We start from the raw sequence: 20765 nt of genomic DNA on the forward strand, positions 1-20765 counted from the left end.
TAATTGTGACATTTGAGATATGCTTGGTTAGCATTACTGCAAAGCTGATGATGCACAATGCAATTTCAGTGTTGGGTAGCCAGAGGTGTCTCCCAGTATTAGGTAGGTGGAGGTCCCACCAGTATTCGGTATTCAGAGGAGTTTTCCAGTATTTAAACGTTAGAGGTCCCCCCAGTGTTAGGTAGCCAGATAGGCTCCTCATGCAGCCTGGCAAGTGAAGGGGAAGGAAGAGGTAATTCACCTGTTTGCGCTCCAGAAATGCATTCCACCTTCCTTCAGAGTTCCCTTCGTTATCGCTCCAGCGGCATCTCTCATCGCTCAACCCGGGACACATAGTGGGAGACACTGCTGATGCCATGGAGACAGGGATGCCAAGATGGCATCTAGATTGCAGCCAGGTGAGTTACATCACCACAGACTCCGCTCTACTTGGCACTCTACAGTTCAGGAGACTGCAGCATAGACCTCCACTGATGGTACAAGGCACTGCTACTGGGAGTGACCCCATCACTAAGGGCCCCATTAAAGCTGCTATTATTTCTATGTGGTTCCTGCACCATTGCCCTTTTTGCAATTTGTCAACATCTCATCTACAGGCACTTATACGTTCAGTGAGCAGACAGAGCTTAACTGGTACACAAATGCTGGGCACTCTCTTTAGTATTAATTATTTTAAATTAAAAAGTTATCACTGTGGCAAGGGCATATCTTAAAAGAAGCCCTCAAAAAAACTTTGATGCTGCCCCTTCTTCCGCATCCCCCATACATACCCCTAAGTCCAGGGGGATCTATCTAGGAGTCATATAGAAACGTAGCCACAATGATACATCCCTAATAGGGTGGCCGCCATGACTCCCCCACATAGAAGTACATCCACAATAACATCAGCTCTGGAGAGGAACACTACATTGGAGGAAGGGAAACAAGTTTGAACCTCCCATGGTCCCGAGCCCCATTTGCTGTTACAGCTATTTTGAGGTTTATCAGTGTAATGATGACTTTACACACATAGCTGGCTACATGTTTTAAATACTTACCAAATGGAATGACTATGGCCTAACATGCAGTGGTTAAAACTATGCAAACTAGAATATAGTGTTTTATCAATTATCTTGTATTAAATATCCCAAGTCCTCAACAACTGCTTGTGTTAACCTTAAAAACTATGACTTCCAAAAATGAAACAGAATATTGAGGTAATGCTACTGGGTGGGTTTACCTAATGCAACACTGTTGTCAATAGAAGTGGCTGGATATGAAGGAACTTATTTTAAGGGCTGATCCCTGTAATCTTCTAGACATAGCAATTAGAATTCTCTTACCGGGGTTTAATAGGTAATCTCCATTTCCCCTAAAACAATCACGTGTTACAATACAAAAGCCTGAATCTGACATGAATAGAACTGGAAACATAATTTAGTGCTCTGAAAGGCAAGACAAGTCTGAATTATGTGGGGATAAAGGCAGTAAATGTAGTAATTGTCAAGACAAATTGGTTAGTGGGTGGTGGAGGTGGCTGACGGCTTGAAATATTTACAATACTCAGGTGAACAAAACCTAACTGAAGTTAACTAATTAAAGGTTGGGTGGATTTCAGTAAAGGTGACCACACATGTCGTAACCTGCTGCTGCTCAGCTGAGCACAGTGTAAAGGACCAAGCTTTATGGACACATTGCTGCATTTGGGTGTGATTGCTTTTCATATGATCAAGGCGAAACTTATTTATGGGCACAATAAAAAAGGCGAATATAAAGCGATCTCTGAAACCTGCTGATCTACTAGAGTCTATTATTCACATATTGGGGTACATAGCTGGTGTAGGATCTTTACATTGCTAAATAATGCTACACATCTAAACAACATGTAAAAGTGAAATGGGTACTTCATTGTAATTTCAAAATCTATATGACATATACTAGACACAGAACATTTATATCACATTTTTCTCCTGGCAGACTCAAAGCGCCAGAGCTGCAGCCACCAGTGCACACTCTATAGGCAGTAGCAATATTAGAGAGTCTTGCCCAAGGTTTCTGCACTGAATAGGTGCAGGTTTACTCAGGGCCGGCCCGCCCATGAGGCGGGGTGAAACTTTTGCCTCAGGCGGCACTTCTGGGGGGGCGGCACCCGCTACGCCGCAGGAAGTGACGTCAGTGGAGCGCACGCTGGCCTGGAACGAGGAAGAGGTGAGTAATCCCCGCCCGTTGCCTCTTACAAATAGCTGCAGCCAGCACGGACCTTGTTAAAGCTGGAGGGGAGCGGAGGACGGGGGACCCAGGCGAGGGAGGGGGGGTCCGACCCCCCTCCCCGCCGCTAGGCCCAATACCCCCTTCCTGCCCGCTGTCCCCTCCAGCTCGGGTGGCCCCCCACACCCACGGCTTGGGGGGGGGGGCGGCGGCGATTTCTTTGAAAATTGCCTCAGGCGGCAAAAAGTCTAGGGCCAGGCCTGGGTTTACTGAACAGGAAGAGCTGAGATTTGAACCCTGGTCGCCTGTGTCAGAGGCAGAGCCCTTAAAGTGATCCCGAGCTAAAGCTTAGCTATACTTACCTGAACAGAGGGAAACCTCAGGATCCTATTGAGGCTTCCCTCAGTATCCTGATGTCCCCCGTCGCTGAGCGTGGCTCCCCTCCAGCTTGGGGCCGCACTCCTCCTCTGGTATGAGCATGGCCATGTAGTAGCCGCGTGAGCCTGCCTGCGCATGTGCAGTAGTACGGAGCTTCCTGTGCACAAGTGGCTCCGGCTTACTACATATGCGCTGGCGGTCTCACACAGCTGCTGCGCAGCCACGCTGTAGGAAGAGGAGCTGCGCGGTCCTGATATGATTAGCGACAATGCCTTTTTGCTAATCTTCAGCGACGGGCTGGGGGGGACATCAGAATACAGAGCAAAACCTCAATAAGATCCTGCGGCTTCCCTCTCTTTAGGTAAGTATCTGATTTTGTACCTGAGCTTCGACTCGGGTACACTATAACCAGTACACTCTCCAGCCACTATACACTAGTATATATAGTATAAGTATACAAGTCATTTCATTACTGAATGCCATTTAATATTATCCTTCAACTTCAGTCTGCAGCTCCTATAGCTGTTTTAGGACCCTTGCTTGAAAATATAACAAAAGGCTTGGTGTAAAAGGTACCCGAAGCTGTTCTCTTTCTATTTGTCTCATTAGTTCATGCATCTGAAAAAGCAAGCAATAAAAGTATTGTATCTCTTACCACACCTCCTGCCTTTACGGTGATGACACATTTATGTCACAGAGTAGAGGGATCCTATACATCTGAAGAAATGCAGTCTCTATGTGTATGAAGTCTGGAGTAATCATCATCACTACCATCTAACTGATAGATGGGAGCAAAAGCAAGGCATCTTTTACAATTATTATTATTGATTTATAAAGCGCCAACATATTCCGTGGCGCTGTACAAAGTAAGAAACAAACATGGGGTACATAATAATACAGACAATGGTGTACACCAAAATACAAGATACATAATTAGTGACAAAATACAAAAATGATACAAAATACAGAATACAAAATACAGAATTGGTAATGACAGTGATAAAAGTAACATGATAAATAAAATGTATAATGATTTCCAAGACACAAAAGGGGGAGAGAACCCTGTCCTTGCAAGCTTACAATCAAAAGGATTTCACAATGAAATAGATAACCACTGTGCAGTGACCTGAACAAACACCATAGTAACAGCTTATAAATTCAGGTAATAACTCAGTAAAATTAAACTATAAAGAGTAGAAAAATTGTTGTGATTATTTGTTTAACACATGTGACCAGCGATCTCTTACATACATCTACAGGCAGGGCTGTTTCTGGCTACAGGCTGTAAAGGCCTTTATTCCCTCTAATGCAGTGTTCCCCAACCCTGTCCTCAGGGCCCACCAACAGTGTAAGTTTTGTATAAATCCACAGAAGAAGTTAATCAGCTCTGCTGCAACACTAATTACCCCACCTGTGATTCTGTGCGGTTTCCTACAAAACATGCACTGTTGGTGGGCCTTGAGGACAGGGTTGGGGAACTCTGCTCTAATGTACACATTGCAATATTGCACTCTCTGTGTTAGAAACAAAATGTGTTTCAGGAGGCCCACAATGCACGGTACAATACCCAGGTCCAGATAATATATTTTGGGATTTTCAGACTCTCTGTAGTGTATTCTGCCATTCCATTGTCCTCTGTAGTGTTATCTTAAGGTGTCGACACACCTGTCAATCTGCCACCAGATCAACCATCAAATAGAACTCTCTCTGATTGAATCTGATCAGAGAAACTTATTGCCTGCCTACACACTGCATACAGATTTCCAATAGATTTCAGCAACAGATTTCAGTTTGAAATCTATTGGAAATTGTCCTAGCCTCGCCGCTGCCTACCCCCAACTGTATGTGTCTCCCCGCACCGCGGACCCATGGTGAGTGTTGAAGGCTCACCTGTCAAGCCGGCGCAAATCCTCATCTCCTCTTGTGTCCGGCGTCTTTTTGAATTATAGATACAGTACAAAAAAATATGCTTCTTTTTCTAAACAAAATATTTTTATTTGAACAGCTAAAAGCCATCTACCCACAATAAAGTTGTATCATAAGGTTAAATGTTAAATAAGCTTGTGTGGTTAACCCCAGAGATTACAGCTGTTCTGCTTTCCGTTTCCTTACCAGTAAGTACAACTCTCGGTCATCACACATTCTGACTTATTTAATAGGGCTATGCAATGACTTATGGAGGTATACATGTAGAAACCCATAACAGGCAGACTTAATTTTCCATCTGTTGAGCTGTAAGGCCTAAAGAATAATGACTTCTGATTTATTGCATTACATACTGCACTTAGCAGGTTGGTTTGGTTTAAGTAAATAACTCTTGTAAGACACTCCTTTTTCACAAATAGTATCCCCAGAGAATAAACAAAAGAAAAACTGATGGTAAACTGTGAGTTATACACATAGCAAACCTTGCTTGTATTCCGTCTTCACTCACTATGAATGTTCACATTTTAACAATAGAGCAATCATCAATAGTACACTGAGACCACTTCTCAACAACTGGGGTATATTTTCACACATTTGGCAATAACTGCGACTTTAATTCAATTCAATTTTTCTCGTAAGTGTCCTCCTAGTGATGTTTTCCAGTGATGATCGTAATGAGCTAATTACAATTACGTAAATTTTCGCATTTATGCTTATACGTAATTACGATTTGTAAAGTCAATTGATTTCGTAATTGCGCCTAAAATTTCACGTAATTTTCATGTAATTTCATGTCGACTTTTGCAGTGAATACCAAAGCCCCCATACATGGTAGTTCCACCAAAATTGCTACATTTGTTAAGGAGAATAGTGGATACAAGTAAAAAAAAGAACTTTCCAAAAAGATCTTGAAGTTTTTAAGGAAATGGATTTAAAAAAATGCAAAGAAAAAATGTTTTTTAAATTAAAAAATATGACAGTTTAAAAACCATTTTTCTTTGCATATTTAAAATCGATTTTCTCAAAAACTGCAATGTCTTTTTTTTTATTCTTTTTTTTGACTTGTACCCAAAATTCTCCTTAACCACTTGAGGACCTAGGGCTTTCTACCCCTTAAGGACCGGCCACTTTTTTTCCATTCAGACCACTGCAGCTTTCACGGTTTATTGCTCGCTCATACAACCTACCACGTAAATAAATTTTGGCTCCTTTTCTTGTCACTAATAAAGCTTTCTTTTGGTGCTATTTGATTGCTCCTGCGATTTTTACTTTTTATTATATTCATCAAAAAAGACATGAATTTTGGCAAAAAAATGATTTTTTTCACTTTCTGTGCTGACATTTTTCAAATAAAGTAAAATTTCTGTATACATGCAGCGCGAAAAATGTGGACAAACATGTTTTTGATTAAAAAAAACCCATTCAGTGTATATTTATTGGTTTGGGTAAAAGTTATAGCGTTTACAAACTATGGTGCAAAAAGTGAATTTTCCCATTTTCAAGCATCTCTGACTTTTCTGACCCCCTGTCATGTTTCATGAGGGGCTAGAATTCCAGGATAGTATAAATACCCCCCAAATGACCCCATTTTGGAAAGAAGACATCCCAAAGTATTCACTGAGAGGCATAGTGAGTTCATAGAAGATATTATTTTTTGTCACAAGTAAGCAGAAAATGACACTTTGTGAGAAAAAAAAAAAAAAAAAAAAGTTTCCATTTCTTCTAACTTGCGACATAAAAAAATGAAATCTGCCACGGACTCACCATGCCCCTCTCTGAATACCTTGAAGGGTCTACTTTCCAAAATGGGGTCATTTGTGGGGTGTGTTTACTGTCCTGACATTTTGGGGGGTTTCTAAATTGTAAGCACCCCTGTAAAGCCTAAAGGTGCTCATTGGACTTTGGACCCCTTAGCGCAGTTAGGCTGCAAAAAAGTGCCACACATGTGGTATTGCCGTACTCAGGAGAAGTAGTATAATGTGTTTTGGGGTGTATTTTTACACATACCCATGCTGGGTGGGAGAAATATCTCTGTAAATGACAATTTGTTAATTTTTTTTACACACAATTGTTCATTTACAGAGATCTTTCTCCCACTCAGCATGGGTATGTGTAAAAATACACCACAAAACACATTATACTACTTCTCCTGAGTACGGCGATACCACATGTGTGGCACTTTTTTGCACCCTAACTGCGCTAAAGGGCCCAAAGTCCAATGAGTACCTTTAGGATTTCACAGGTCATTTTGAGAAATTTCGTTTCAAGACTACTCCTCACGGTTTAGGGCCCCTAAAATGCCAGGGCAGTATAGGAACCCCACAAATGACCCTATTTTAGAAAGAAGACACCCCAAGGTATTCCGTTAGGAGTATGGTGAGTTCATAGAAGATTTTATTTTTTGTCAAAAGTGCCACACATGTGGTATCGCCATACTCGGGAGAAGTAGTACAATGTGTTTTGGGGTGTATTTTTACACATACCCCTGCTGGGTGGGAGAAATACCTCTGTAAATGGACAATTGTGTGTAAAAAAAATCAAAAGATTGTCATTTACAGAGGTATTTCTCCCACCCAGCATGGGTATGTGTAAAAATACACCCCAAAACACATTATACTACTTCTCCCGAGTACGGCGATACCACATGTGTGGCACTTTTTTGCACCCTAACTGCACTAAGGGGCCCAAAGTCCAATGAGTACCTTTAGGATTTCACAGGTCATTTTTGTTTCAAGACTACTCCTCGCGGTTTAGGGCCCCTAAAATGCCAGGGCAGTATAGGAACCCCACTAATGACCCCATTTTAGAAGGAAGACACCCCAAGGTATTCCGTTAGGAGTATGGTGAGTTCATAGAAGTTTTTATTTTTTTTGTCACAAGTTAGCGGAAATTGATTTTAATAGTTTTTTTTCACAAAATGTCATTTTCCGCTAACTTGTGACAAAAAAAAAAATCTTCTATGAACTCACCATACTCCGTACGGAATACCTTTGGGTGTCTTCTTTCTAGAATGGGGTCATTTGTGGGGTTCCTATACTGCCCTGGCATTTTAGGGGCCCTAAACCGTGAGGAGTAGTCTTGAAACCAAATGTCGCAAAATGACCTGTGAAATCCTAAAGGTACTCATTGGACTTTGGGCCCCTTAGCGTACTTAGGGTGTAAAAAAGTGCCACACATGTGGTACCGCCGTACTCAGGAGAAGTAGTATAATGCGTTTTGGGGTGTATTTTTACACATACCCATGCTAAGTGGGAGAAATATCTCTGTAAATGACAATTGTTTGATTTTTTTTACACACAATTGTCCATTTACATAGAAATTTCTCCCACCCAGCATGGGTATGTGTAAAAATACACCCCAAAACACATTATACTACTTTTCCTGAGTACGGCGGTACCACATGTGTGACACTTTTTTGCAGCCTAGGTGCGCTAAGGGGCCCAACGTCCTATTCACAGGTCATTTTGAGGCATTTGTTTTCTAGACTACTCCTCGCGGTTTAGGGCCCCTAAAATGCCAGGGCAGTATAGGAACCCCACAAGTGACCCCATTTTAGAAAGAAGACACCCCAAGGTATTCTGTTAGGTGTATGACGAGTTCATAGAAGATTTTATTTTTTTGTCAAAAGTTAGCGGAAAGTGACACCTTGTGGAAAAAAACCAATAAAAATCAATTTCCGCTAACTTTTGACAAAAAATAAAATCTTCTATGAACTCGTCATACACCTAACAGAATACCTTGGGGTGTCTTTTTTTCTAAAATGGGGACACTTGTGGGGTTCCTATACCGCCCTGGAATTTTACGGGCCCAAAACCGTGAGTAGTCTGGAAACCAAATGTCTCAAAATGACTGTTCAGGGGTATAAGCATCTGCAAATTTTGATGACAGGTGGTCTATGAGGGGGCGAATTTTGTGGAACCGGTCATAAGCAGGGTGGCCTTTTAGATGACAGGTTGTATTGGGCCTGATCTGATGGATAGGAGTGCTAGGGGGTGACAGGAGGTGATTGATGGGTGTCTCAGGGGGTGGTTAGAGGGGAAAATAGATGCAATCAATGCACTGGGGAGGTGATCGGAAGGGGGTCTGAGGGGGATCTGAGGGTTTGGCCGAGTGACCAGGAGCCCACACGGGGCAAATTAGGGCCTGATCTGATGGATAGGAGTGCTAGGGGGTGACAGGAGGTGATTGATGGGTGTCTCAAGGTGTGATTAGAGGGGGGAATAGATGCAAGCAATGCACTGGCGAGGTGATCAGGGCTGGGGTCTGAGGGCATTCTGAGGGTGTGGGCGGGTGATTGAGTGCCCTAGGGGCAGATAGGGGTCTAATCTGATAGGTAGCAGTGACAGGGGGTGATTGATGGGTAATTAGTGGGTGTTTAGGGTAGAGAACAGATGTAAACACTGCACTTGGGAGGTGATCGGACGTCGGATCTGCGAGCGATCTATTGGTGTGGGTGGGTGATCAGATTGCCCGCAAGGGGCAGGTTAGGGGCTGATTGATGGGTGGCAGTGACAGCGGGTGATTGATGGGTGGCAGTGACAGGGGGTGATTGATGGGTGGCAGTGACAGGGGGTGATTGATGGGTGATTGATAGGTGATTGACAGGTGATTGACAGGTAATCAGTGGGTTATTACAGGGGAGAACAGATGTAAATATTGCACTGGCGAATTGATAAGGGGGGGTCTGAGGGTAATCTGAGCGTGTAGGCGGGTGATTGGGTGCCCGCAAGGGGCAGATTAGGGTCTGATCTGATGGGTAACAGTGACAGGTGGTGATAGGGGGTGATTGATGGGTGATTGATGGGTAATTAGTGGGTGTTTAGAGGAGAGTAAACGCTGCGCTTGGGTGGTGATCTGATGTCGGATCTGCGGGCGATCTATTGGTGTGGGTGGGTAATCAGATTGCCCGCAATGGGCAGGTAAGGGGCTGATTGTTGGGTGGCAGTGACAGGGGGTGACAGGGGGTGATTGATGGGTGATAGGTGATTGGCAGGTGATTGACAGGTGATCAGTGGGTTATTACAGGGAAGGATAGATGTAAATAATGCCCTGGCGAATTGGTAAGGGGGGGGGTCTGAGGGTAATCTGAGCGTGTAGGCGGGTGATTGGGTGCCCGCAAGGGGCAGATTAGGGTCTGATCTGATAGGTAACAGTGATAGGGGGTGATTGATGGGTGATTGATGGGTAATTAGTGGGTGTTTAGAGAAGATAACAGATGTAAAGAATAGATTTGGGAGGTAATCTGACGGCGGGTTTGCGGGCGATCTAATGGTGTGGGTGGGTGATCAGATTGCCCGCAAGGGGCAGGTTAGGGCCTGATTGATGGGTGGCAGTGACAGGGGGTGATTGATGGGTGATAGGTGATTGACAGGTGATCAGTGGGTTATTACAGGGAAGAACAGATGTAATGAATGCACTGGTGAATTGATAAGGGGGGGTCTGAGGGCAATCTGAGTGTGTGGGCGGGTGATTGGGTGCCCGCAAGGGGCAGATTAGGGTCTGATCTGATAGGTAAAAGTGACAGGTGGTGATAGGGGGTGATTGATGGGTGATTGATGGGTAATTAGTGTGTGTTTAGAGGAGAGAATAGATGTAAACAATGGATTTGGGAGGTGATCTGATGTCGGATCTGCGGGCGATCTATTGGTGTGGGGGGGTGATCAGATTGCCCGCAAGGGGCAGGTTAGGGGCTGATTGATGGGTGGCAGTGACAGGGGGTGATTGATGGGTGATTGACGGGTGATTGACAGGTGATTGACAGGTGATTGACAGGTGATCATGGGGGATAGATGCATACAGTGCATGGGGGGGGGGTCTGGGGGGGGTCTGGGGAGAATCTGGGGGGTGGGGGGGTGATCAGGAGGGAGCAGGGGGCAGGGGGGGGGTATAAAAAAAAAATAGCGTTGACAGATAGTGACAGGGAGTGATTGATGGGTGATTAGGGGGGTGATTGGGTGCAAACAGGGGTCTGGGGGGTGGGCAGGGGGGGGTCTGATGGGTGCTGTGGGCGATCTGGGGCGGGGGGGGAGAAAATCAGTGTGCTTGGTGCAGACTAGGGTGGCTGCAGCCTGCCCTGGTGGTCCCTCGGACACTGGGACCACCAGGGCAGGAGGCAGCCTGTATAATACACTTTGTAAACATTACAAAGTGTATTATACACTTTGTATGCGGCGATCGTTGGGTTAACATCCCGCCGGCGCTTCCGTATGGCCGGCGGGATGTTGCGGCGAGTGAGCGGCGACAGGCGGAGGCGGAGGATCGCGTCACGGATGACGCGATCGCTCCGCCCATGCCCAAACAAGGACCGCCGCCATTTGTCAATACGGCGGTCCTTGCGGCGTCTGCTTCCCGGCCGCCATTTGTCTATACGGCGGTCGGGAAGTAGTTAACATATGTACCAATTTTGGTAGCCATAGCATGTGTGGGGGCTTTGATATTAACCGCCAAAATTGGCACAAAAGTTCACAAAATTGCACAAAAATGATGCGAAAAATTACGCAAAATTATGAAATAATGCTATTACATACGAAATTTATTATGATTTTCCCTGAAATTTCACATTACGATTATGATGCGTATATGCAAATTTCGAACCGCTGATGTTTTCAAATCTTATTAGTAAAAGGCCTTTTATGCCACTAGCAGGCAAACAAATACAATAATTTTGACAGTACTTTTCCATCTTCATTTTGGTACATTACAGTGCTGAAAAGTTATTTTAAACAAAAGATGAAAAATTATTTCCATGGGGGGGCACATGCGCGTGGCAGACCAAGATGGCCGCTTAATCTAGGTCCTGCGCGAGTCTGGGTAGAACATCTGCCTCCAAGGTTGCCGTTACCGCACACACCGGGACAAGCCCTGCCGATTTGCCTTTAGGAAGGTTCCGCCGACAGAACTAGCTATGGCCACCAGCACTAGGGCCAAAACTGGAGCCAAAAGCACCGCTGCATGCTCCTCGCCGGAGTCTCCCAAGATGGTGTCCGCTTCAGAACTTGAGCCAGATCAGTGCTCCGTGAATAGCCAGGAACTCTTCTGCTCGTGAGAACCCTCGGCCAAGACACCAGCCTCCCTCCCCGAGCAGCTTACTTTAGACAAGCTCAGAAGCAACATTCGCCAGGAGGTTGTAGGCGCAAATAAGCAACTGGATTGTGAGTTACTGCGTGAGATACGCCAACTCTCACAGCGCACATCCGCAATTGAAGATAGGCATGATAATGCTAGAGTAGTCCTTGAGGGACACGAGGAGGAGATCACGTCCCTCCGAACGGAGGTCCGCACCATTCATGACAGACAAGAGGACTTTGAGAACCGGTCTTGCAGGGAGAAGGCTGTTGAAGCACTTAATCTTCACTTGGTAACCAGCATGGCTGAAAAACGCTTACGGTGGAACAAATTCCATTTCTATGTGAATTGCTTCTTCGATGCTGGCGTGCAGGTTGGGGAATGCAGACCCAAACTTCAAAGCACTTAAACTGCGTTCAGATGGCACATCTTTTAGCAGCAATCCTAGTAAGATAGTACAGATTTTTCAAAAAGGTCTCTCCAAAATGTATCAATCCCCAGCTAATATTAATCCAATCCTTCTCAAAAAATACATTAGATTCATGCCCCCTCCCACCACTTGCAGATTCTTTTAACCATTTAAGCCTCCTGGACGTAGAAGCTACGTCCAGAAGGCCATGTGCACTCCCGCGGCCGATCGCACGTGTGCACACGCGCTCCCAGCTGCGGATCGTTAGCCCAGGAATCAATCAATCGGGACATGGTGCCCGATGATTGATTCCTCTCCCCCGCAAAAAAAGTGACCGCTTCTCTCGGAAGCCTCGCTTTTTCTGCCTCTTGGGTCCCCCTACGTTCCTCTAAGCGTACATGTTACAGACAGAGCAGACTCTCATAGAGAAAGATAAGTTAGGCTCTTGTAGGCTTCTTAGCTTGCTCCTTGCTGATTCTTATTGCTAAAATAGCACCCTACAACAGCTCTTTTGAGAGCTAATCTTGTTCTTGTGATCTATTTTTTTTTTCTGTGTGTGTCCCACTGACACTTGTGTTGCATAGACAGCCTTGATAATTCATACTGTGTGTGTGCCACTGCCAGGCCCAGCACATTCAGTGACTACCTGTGTGTGTGACAGGCAGCTGCACATTGTAATACCCAGTACTGCATATACCTACCTACCTGTTGTTCACAGTGCACCCACCTACCTACGTGAGTTGAGCGTCGTTGCTTCATTGTGGACAGCCCAAATTTGATCAGCTGGACAGTCACTGTTGTTCTATCATCAGCTACCACAGCCCGGAGACCATATGGGCTTGAAAACCGACACGGCCTGCACTCTGGCCATGGTGCGCACCAGTCCAGCACGGCCGTCACCTCGCAAACAGCTGTTTGCGGTGCGTTGCACAGTGAGTTTGGTGTGTCAGTGTGAAGCAGTACTCTAATTACACTCCCTGATTGATGTATACACATGCAAGATGTTTTAAAGCACTTTAGGCCTGCAATTTAGCATTCAATGTGATTTCTGTCCTTAAAACGCTGCTTTGCGTCAAATCCAGATTTTTCCCCGGGACTTTTGGCGTCTATCCCACTCATCCATGCAAAAACTCAGATGTTAGACCCCTTGAAACATCTTTTCCATCACTTTTGTGGCCAGCATAAATTTTTCTAGTTTTCAAAGTTCGCCTCCCCATTGAAGTCTATTGCGGTTCGCAGAAGTTCGCGTGAACCAAACTTTTGGCCGAAAATCGGAGGTTCCAGCCATCTCTACTGATAATAAATATATTAGAATAGAAAAATGGAGATATTAGATTAGAATAATAGGGATGTTAGAATAGCATAATAGCATGCCCCATACAATAAGAAAAAAAACCATAAAAGGGGACCTTAGACATGTTCTTAGTAGGACGTGTACCATATGCACCCATGTTAATCTGTTCTTGGGGATGATTCACTAAACTGCATCTGGAAATTTTACCAGCATTTAGGCAAGTAAGATAGCATGCTTTGTACACATATTGCAACTCGTATGAGGTACACAATAGGCACATTGCTTCTATAACATGCATTACGTTTTACTATCAACATGCACATTATATATATAACATGAGTTGCGCTATATGTACAATGCGCATTACATTACTTGGTAAATTCTGTCTGCGCACACACATTTTACTGGAGTTTAGTGAATCTACACCCATGTCACATATCAGCTCAAGTAAAGTACTTTAAGTTTTGCTGGTGTCCTCACTGAAGAACTGTCCCCTGGCTTGCTTTCTGTGTGTACCTCTTACTGGGATATAATGGCCCTTATTCTATCATTATTTCTCCTAAAGAGATCATTTTTCATCATGTGTTTAACTGCTAGACGGCCGCGTCACGCCGATGGGTGTGAACGGCGGCGGCAGCCCCAGTAGCACCTCACGCCTTTCCTCCTTTTGAAATCACACAGTAATAAAATATCATGACCCAAGACTTGTGAAATGAAAAAACAAAACCTTTTAGCTGGAATTCCACATTACACTTCAAAAATCCAGGAACCTTTCCTTCTACAGATAACAATCAGCATTGGGAAAGCTACAACACATAAAAACTACATGTGTATTCTTTTCCTCTTACCATTGTGGAGATCTTCTTCCTTGAACTCGGCAATGTAATATTTTCACAGGAGGGTAATCGCCATAGGAAATCCCCTTTGGTCCTAGCAGGCTATACTTCATTGGCTTCACTCTAACTTTATTTGAACCTTGACTTTGTTCTTCTGGATCTGTTTTATTCGGTGTAAGTTAAATATTATTCTGTAACAAAAGGAAGCAGTGACATTTGACTTGAGGAACAGAAAGAATAAGAAGACCTTTTGGTCTGTTTTATTTACTCTATGATATTGGCCTCTCCTATTTCCCATATGTAATTTTGTGCTGTTAAAAACTGTCAGTAATCAATCTTCAATCAATTAAAGTAAGCATACCTCAAACAGAACACAATGCTCACAAAGAGTAAGGCTATAATCTGTGTAGTCCTACCACTGTCCTTGCAGTGTTCATTTGGCAAAACAAGTCTACAGGAAGCATTACCAGATATGTCTGATGACAGGAGGTCCTGGTGTAGGAATGGGACCAGAGGCAAATGGAAGATGCACCCTCTGCCCATCTAACTGACCTTCAGTACTATCTACATTGGAGCAGAGGCTGGTCTATTGTCATGTAGGTGGAAATGAGCTGTCAGCCCATTGTGCAAAGACTTCACCTTCCAAATGTTGTTTTCAATGCAGGTGGTCAAGCCACTGGCTCAATGGAGCATTTCTATGCTCCTTTTTACCCGTATGACTAAAAATATGGTGAGTGGCCAGATTGGTGGGTGGAATGAATGACTACGCTCCTATTGTACCAAGGAATAATACAAATATAAGAGACTTTTTCACACAAAAACAGATTGGCCTCAATTCACTAAGCTTAACTCCTGTCTTTAATAACTCTTCTGAGCTGTTTTACAGTTATCACCATGGTGATATAATTGTGATACGGTTGACACAGTATTGCTGTAAAGTGGGTCTGTGGGCAGGAAATAAAAAAAATAGTCTGTAGGATATAATTATTTTACTTAAAGGGAACCCAAGGGGAGAGGGATATGAAGGCTGACATGTTTATTTCCTTTTAAATAATGCACATTGCCTGGCTCTCCTGCTGATCCTCTGCCTCTAATACTTTAATACATATACCCTGAACAAGCATGCAAATCAGATATCTATGACAAATCTGACAAGGTTAGCTGCATACTTGTTTCAGGTAGAGCATCAATCGCGGGGGGGTGGGGGAGGGTGCCGCCGATCGCAGCTGTCACTCACGGGGGGGGGGGGGGGGGGGAGGTGTGCCGCCGATCGCGAGTCACTCGGGGTGTCTAGATGGGGAAGGAAGGAGAGAGGGAGCAGCCAATGAGGCTGCAGCAGGTGATTGGGGCGGGATAGGGAAATGAAGGGGTGGTGCAGGGAGGGCAGTAGAGAGGAAAAAAAACCTTCCCATCATGCTCTGCAGGCTGCCTGCGGCCTTCTCAGTCTTATTCGGCCTCCTTAAACAGCCTGGAGATAAGGAAGGCTGCTATTCAGCCAACAATAAAGTAAGAGAGCATTTTAACTTCAGTATTGCCATTTGGCTTCCTTCCACACTGTTTAACACAGGGGAACATAGATTTAAATTAGTTGTTTTTGCCTGACAGTTACTCTTTAAGGGACAACTGTAGTGAGAGGTACATGGAGGCTGCCATACCAGTTGCCTGACAGGCCTGCTGATCTATTTAGCTCCAGTAGTGTCTGAATCACAACAGAAACAAGCGTGCAGCTAATCTTGTCAGATCTGATAATTTGTCAGAAACATCTTATCTGCTGCATGCTTGTTCAGGGTCTATGGCTAAAAGTATTAGAGGCAGAGGATCATCAACAGGACTGCCGAGCAACTGGTATTGCTTAAACAGAAATAAATATAGCTGCCTCCATATACTGTACCTCTCGCTTTAGTTGTCCTTTAAAAGCTCTCCTAAACTGCCTTACGTTTATTGATATAAGTACCAGTATTACTATTTTTCCAGGAGCGCACAGTAATCACCAGCAGATTCAACCACTGCACAGGAAGTTAGACTTTTCCCCAAAATCTGAACCATACTTTTCCTATGCGCTCTCACCCAGTGATGTGGTTTCCTTCACACCTTCCCTGAGGTGGGAAAAGGGTTGGGGAGCCATATCTAGTGGTCATTTGTAGGGAAGGTAGGTTTTTCTTCTGGAGAAAGGAGAAATTGCCGGCCCAGTGGTCAGGTCAGCTGGGAATTTTTACCGTGGGCTCTTACCAAAATGGCACTCCTTATGGAATTTGGAGGGGATGGTAATACAATTTAGGTTTACTTAAACGCATTTGCATCAGTGGATATACTTATATTCCATCCCATTGCTTTAGATTGTAAGCTCGCAAGGGCAGGACTCTCTCACCCTTTTGTACCTTGGAATTTGTTATTCATTTTGTGTTTTGAAATTTGCTATACAATGTATTTATCGTGTTACATTTGTCGCTGTAATTATTTATTCTGTATTTTGTACCGGTGTCTATATTTGGTGTATACCATTGTCTGTTTTATTATGTATCCCATGTTTGTTTCTTACTTTGTACAGGACCAATGAATATGTTGGCCCATTAGAAATCAATTACAATAATTTTATAAAAACACTGAGGCTTTTGGGAGCATTTGATACGTTCATGTTTTATTAAGGAAATCAAAATCCTCATTGTGTATACTTTACTTTAATGGACTTTTCAACAATCAACATTAGTAAAAAAAAAAAAAAAAAAAAAAAGGATCATTAGCTGAATGTTTTGGGGGGTCTTTACAGTGTACCAACAGTCATACCTAAAGCTGAGAACCCACCACATGACCAGCTAAAGATGGATCAAGGAGCCTATGTGGACCACAGGAGTGATTGTTCCCTGGTTCTTCTTCTACCGCAGGAATACACAACGGCACATAACGGGTGCAACACGATTGCAGAATTTTGCATGGGAGTCTATAGGAAAATGAGCTATTGTATGTGATGCGGTCTGTCATAATGGTCGGGATCGATGCACATCGCAAAAAATTATTCTGTAATTGTACCCACGGTCACAAAATTGGAGAAGGGATCATTTGTTGCTAAAAAACCTTATGGATATCCCAAGCTGGTTAAAAAGGGAGAAAAAAGAGCCCCTTACCACTAATCCCCGCTGCTCCTGTGACTAGTAATCTTCAGGTTTTTTTGGCTAAAAAATGGCCTCACCTCTGAAACCCAAATGATGTATAATCCGAACATTTGTATAGCGCTTGTCTCCTGTTGGACTCAAAGCTCACAACACATTTTTGTTAGTGAAACGCACGTTACGCCACTTGCGTATCCTACTGGAATTTGATGAATTTGTCTCATTGTCTCTAACATTTGCCCTCTTTCGGATGGTCTTAGAAGATTTTGTGGATAAATATTTTGCTAGAGAAAGATAAAAGGCAGGGAAGAGTATGCATCATTCATAATTTTTTTTTGAATGATGCCACAGTGAACATTTTGGTAAAAATACATAGATTTTTTGAAAAATACTAATTTTCTGGAAAATTCATTTGCGTACGCTGCATTAACTTGAAAGCATTTTCAAGAGATTTTGGGGTAAAAAAAAATATTATTATTATTATTATTATTATTGGTATTATTGATTTATAAAGTGCCAACAAATTCTGTGGCGCTGTACAAAGTAAGAAACAAACATGGGGTAAAAACAATACAGACAATGGTGTTCACCAATATACAAAATAAAGAATTGGTACAAAATACAGAATTGGTAATTTCAGTGACAAAAATAACATGGCAAATAAAATGCATAATAAATTCCAAGACATAAAATAGTGAGAGCTCTGCCCTTGAAACCATTAAAATGTTCCCAAAATATCACCAAGTGAATTAGAGCTCATAGTTTTCCACTGAAATGTTTTGCCTTTTCTAGCAATATATACGGTATGACAGTGGGTACTATTTCTTCCCTTATGTATGCTACTACTCCATGTGTATTGGGCAAGGGTCACATAGGAGCCTGATGGCAGACATACATCCTGCCAGGGCAATGCTCTGGAACGTTTTCCATGAACCATAAAAATTATGAAGTACAGTTGTTAAAAATCAAACTTGCAGAAAATTACAGAAGTTTGATCACTTTTCAGTACCATAATAATTGCTTGAGACATCTTTAAATTTAATCATGATTCAAGATTTTATAACTACTGGTATATAAAAGAAAAAACTAAAGATATAAAGATATATTTTAAAAAAACGTGGATACCCTGAGTGGATAGTGGAGGAGGCGGCAGGTACAGTTGCTGAAAAAGATAGGGACACTTTGATTGGTGTTAAGAAAAAGAAAAGTCTTGCCTCCAAAAATAAGGAAGTAATAAGGTTTGTGTCAGACTATGGTCCCTACTGGTTTGATCTGCAGAAATCTTTTCAAAAACATTGGCATGTACACATGTTGGATGCTGAAATAAAGAAGCGGGTTGGAGATAGGCCTTTTATGACAGCTCGTAGAGCAAAGAACTTAAAAGATCATTTGGTGAGGTCGGAATTTCATTCCGCACAGTCTGCAACATGGTTAGATAGATATCCGAGAAGAGAAGGGATGTTCCCTTGTGGATCATGTGTAAATTGCAGATTTGTGGAGAGAAGCCGAACTTTCACTAATCATGATGGCACAGCCACGTTTGAGATACGAGATAATATAAATTGTAATTTAACACGAGTTATATATGCCATAAAATGTCCCTGTAACTTGTTATATATAGGGAAAACGAAAAATCGCTTAAGTAAGCGTATTGGTGATCATGTGGGCAATATTCGCAATAGAGATCTGGACAGCCCTCTAGGAAAACACTTCATGGAGTACCATGAGGGCAAGCCTGATGGACTGACGTTCAAGGGCATTATAAAACAGCGTGTACCTTTCCGAGGGGGTGATATAGAGAAAGAGTTGTACAAAATCGAGCAAATGTGGATCTATCGTCTGGGAACTCTGGCACCTAGGGGACTCAACACAGATTTGAATTTGGTTTATTTCTTATAGCCTGATTTTGGTATCAGTGGAATAGCTGATGAGAAAAGAATAAAGAAAGACGAAAAAGGAATGATAAAAAACCTGAAATAATCTGAACACCTAACCTCTCTCTGGTTAATAATCTGTGTAAAAAAAACGTGGAATCTAACAAGTGAGTAAAGAAATTCCGCACCATGATGTTATTTAACCTCGCTTACCGCTATCTGAAAGCATGGAATACATATGTATATGTTGCCATGGAAAACTGAAGCTATAGGCGGAGCCGAGGTGGAAGAATACAAGAGGAGGAACGGTAAGACTATCCACCATTTCCTACCTTGAGAAAGCCCCGTGGGCGGGGCGAAATGTGTCGGTAAGCGTGGCCACCTCCGGAGTGCTCGTGCTGGCCTTCCACGTGTAACGCCGGCACGCTGAGCGATACTCCACCAACACGGCCGGGATCCCCTGTCAGGCTCATGATAGCCGCAGAACCTCTGGATGGAAATGATCCTAAGCGCGGCTGAGCGACTCCCTAGACCCAGTGCACTGCCGGTCATATAGCAAAGTGAGCTAGAGCTCACCATCAAAAGCGCAAGTAGCAAGTTCATATCGAACATTTTGTAAAGTAAGGAAATACACCCCAGCTTAGCAAGTGGCTGTGCTTTCATCGGTTGGAATATGCTCATATATGCTAGCAACTGATCTTACCGTCCAGTAAAGTAGTGGCCTGTAATGAACTGATTTGAAGAGTGGAATTCCGAGCAGCAGAAAACAGTGATTGGTCAGACATCGCACAGTGTGTAAGGTGTTTCGGTGGTGGGTGAGGACCGATTGATCCAAATTGGTGAGGTGTTTTTTGCATAGGCCGAGGCTGGGCAATTACACCGCACATATAGGATCAGGTCCCTCATAGTGACAGCGAGTACTCCTGGCCAGGTAGTTGTTTTAATTGTGTTTGGTTTTAAATGTATGTGACACAACATGATGCAGCTAAGGCTATTAATAAATGAATATAAGTGCATGAGACAGCGGAATTAGTTTTTGTGTTGTTGACTAAGGAAATATTCCACTGGCTCCTTATTATTAAGAACCATAGGAAAGTATTAGGTGGCTCTCCAGGTCGTTTTTTGGTAGTAAAGATATAAAGACCTTACAGACAAAACATGTTTATAACTTCGGCATCCTTTGCTGTTAGCTGGTGGTAATCTCAGTAACAATTTCTTCGATCATACCAGCATAGTGGTTTATGATGAACAGCTAGTATACAGTATGTTCAGCATGCAGTCTAGAATGCGGGCAGACACTTATTTCTCGTAAATAATGTGAAGGGGATTTTACCGACATTACTACCTATTCTGGCTTTTGGAAATCAGATCTGCTAAGTTCTCGGGAAAGTGAGTTCACAATATTTTCAAATAATAAAAGACAAATGTCAAATGGCTTGTGCTGGGAAAGCTTGTGATTAATGGACCTTTGCATGGATCATGCACACAAAACACATGAACATCCTGCAGAGCACATCATAGCTTTATACACACAATAACACAACTGTGAGCAGAATGTGTCTGTAGGAGCAAGTCCCTGTGTGGACTTGTGCTATATGTGTGTAGACCTTAGTTCCCTATTGAGCGTAAGTTGAGATTTACTGTACCATGAAGGGCCGTCTACACAGGACAGATGAGCCAGGTGTCAAG

The 20765-nt window shown here is 43.3% G+C and overlaps 1 protein-coding gene across 3 annotated transcripts in view; it reads right to left on the reverse strand.

Moving 5' to 3' along the window:
- Window positions 1–20765, reverse strand: part of NEDD9 (neural precursor cell expressed, developmentally down-regulated 9) — a 313393-nt gene that overhangs the window by 114731 nt on the left and 177897 nt on the right. For all 3 annotated transcript variants that reach the window (XM_068236898.1, XM_068236900.1, XM_068236897.1), the window contains one exon: window positions 14108–14286. In XM_068236898.1, the coding sequence (XP_068092999.1) occupies window positions 14108–14110 (3 nt within the window). In that variant the 5' untranslated portion in view covers window positions 14111–14286. The remainder of the gene's footprint in view (window positions 1–14107; window positions 14287–20765) is intronic.

The sequence above is a fragment of the Hyperolius riggenbachi genome, chromosome 5 (genome assembly GCF_040937935.1).
Source record: "Hyperolius riggenbachi isolate aHypRig1 chromosome 5, aHypRig1.pri, whole genome shotgun sequence".
NCBI lineage: Eukaryota > Metazoa > Chordata > Amphibia > Anura > Hyperoliidae > Hyperolius > Hyperolius riggenbachi.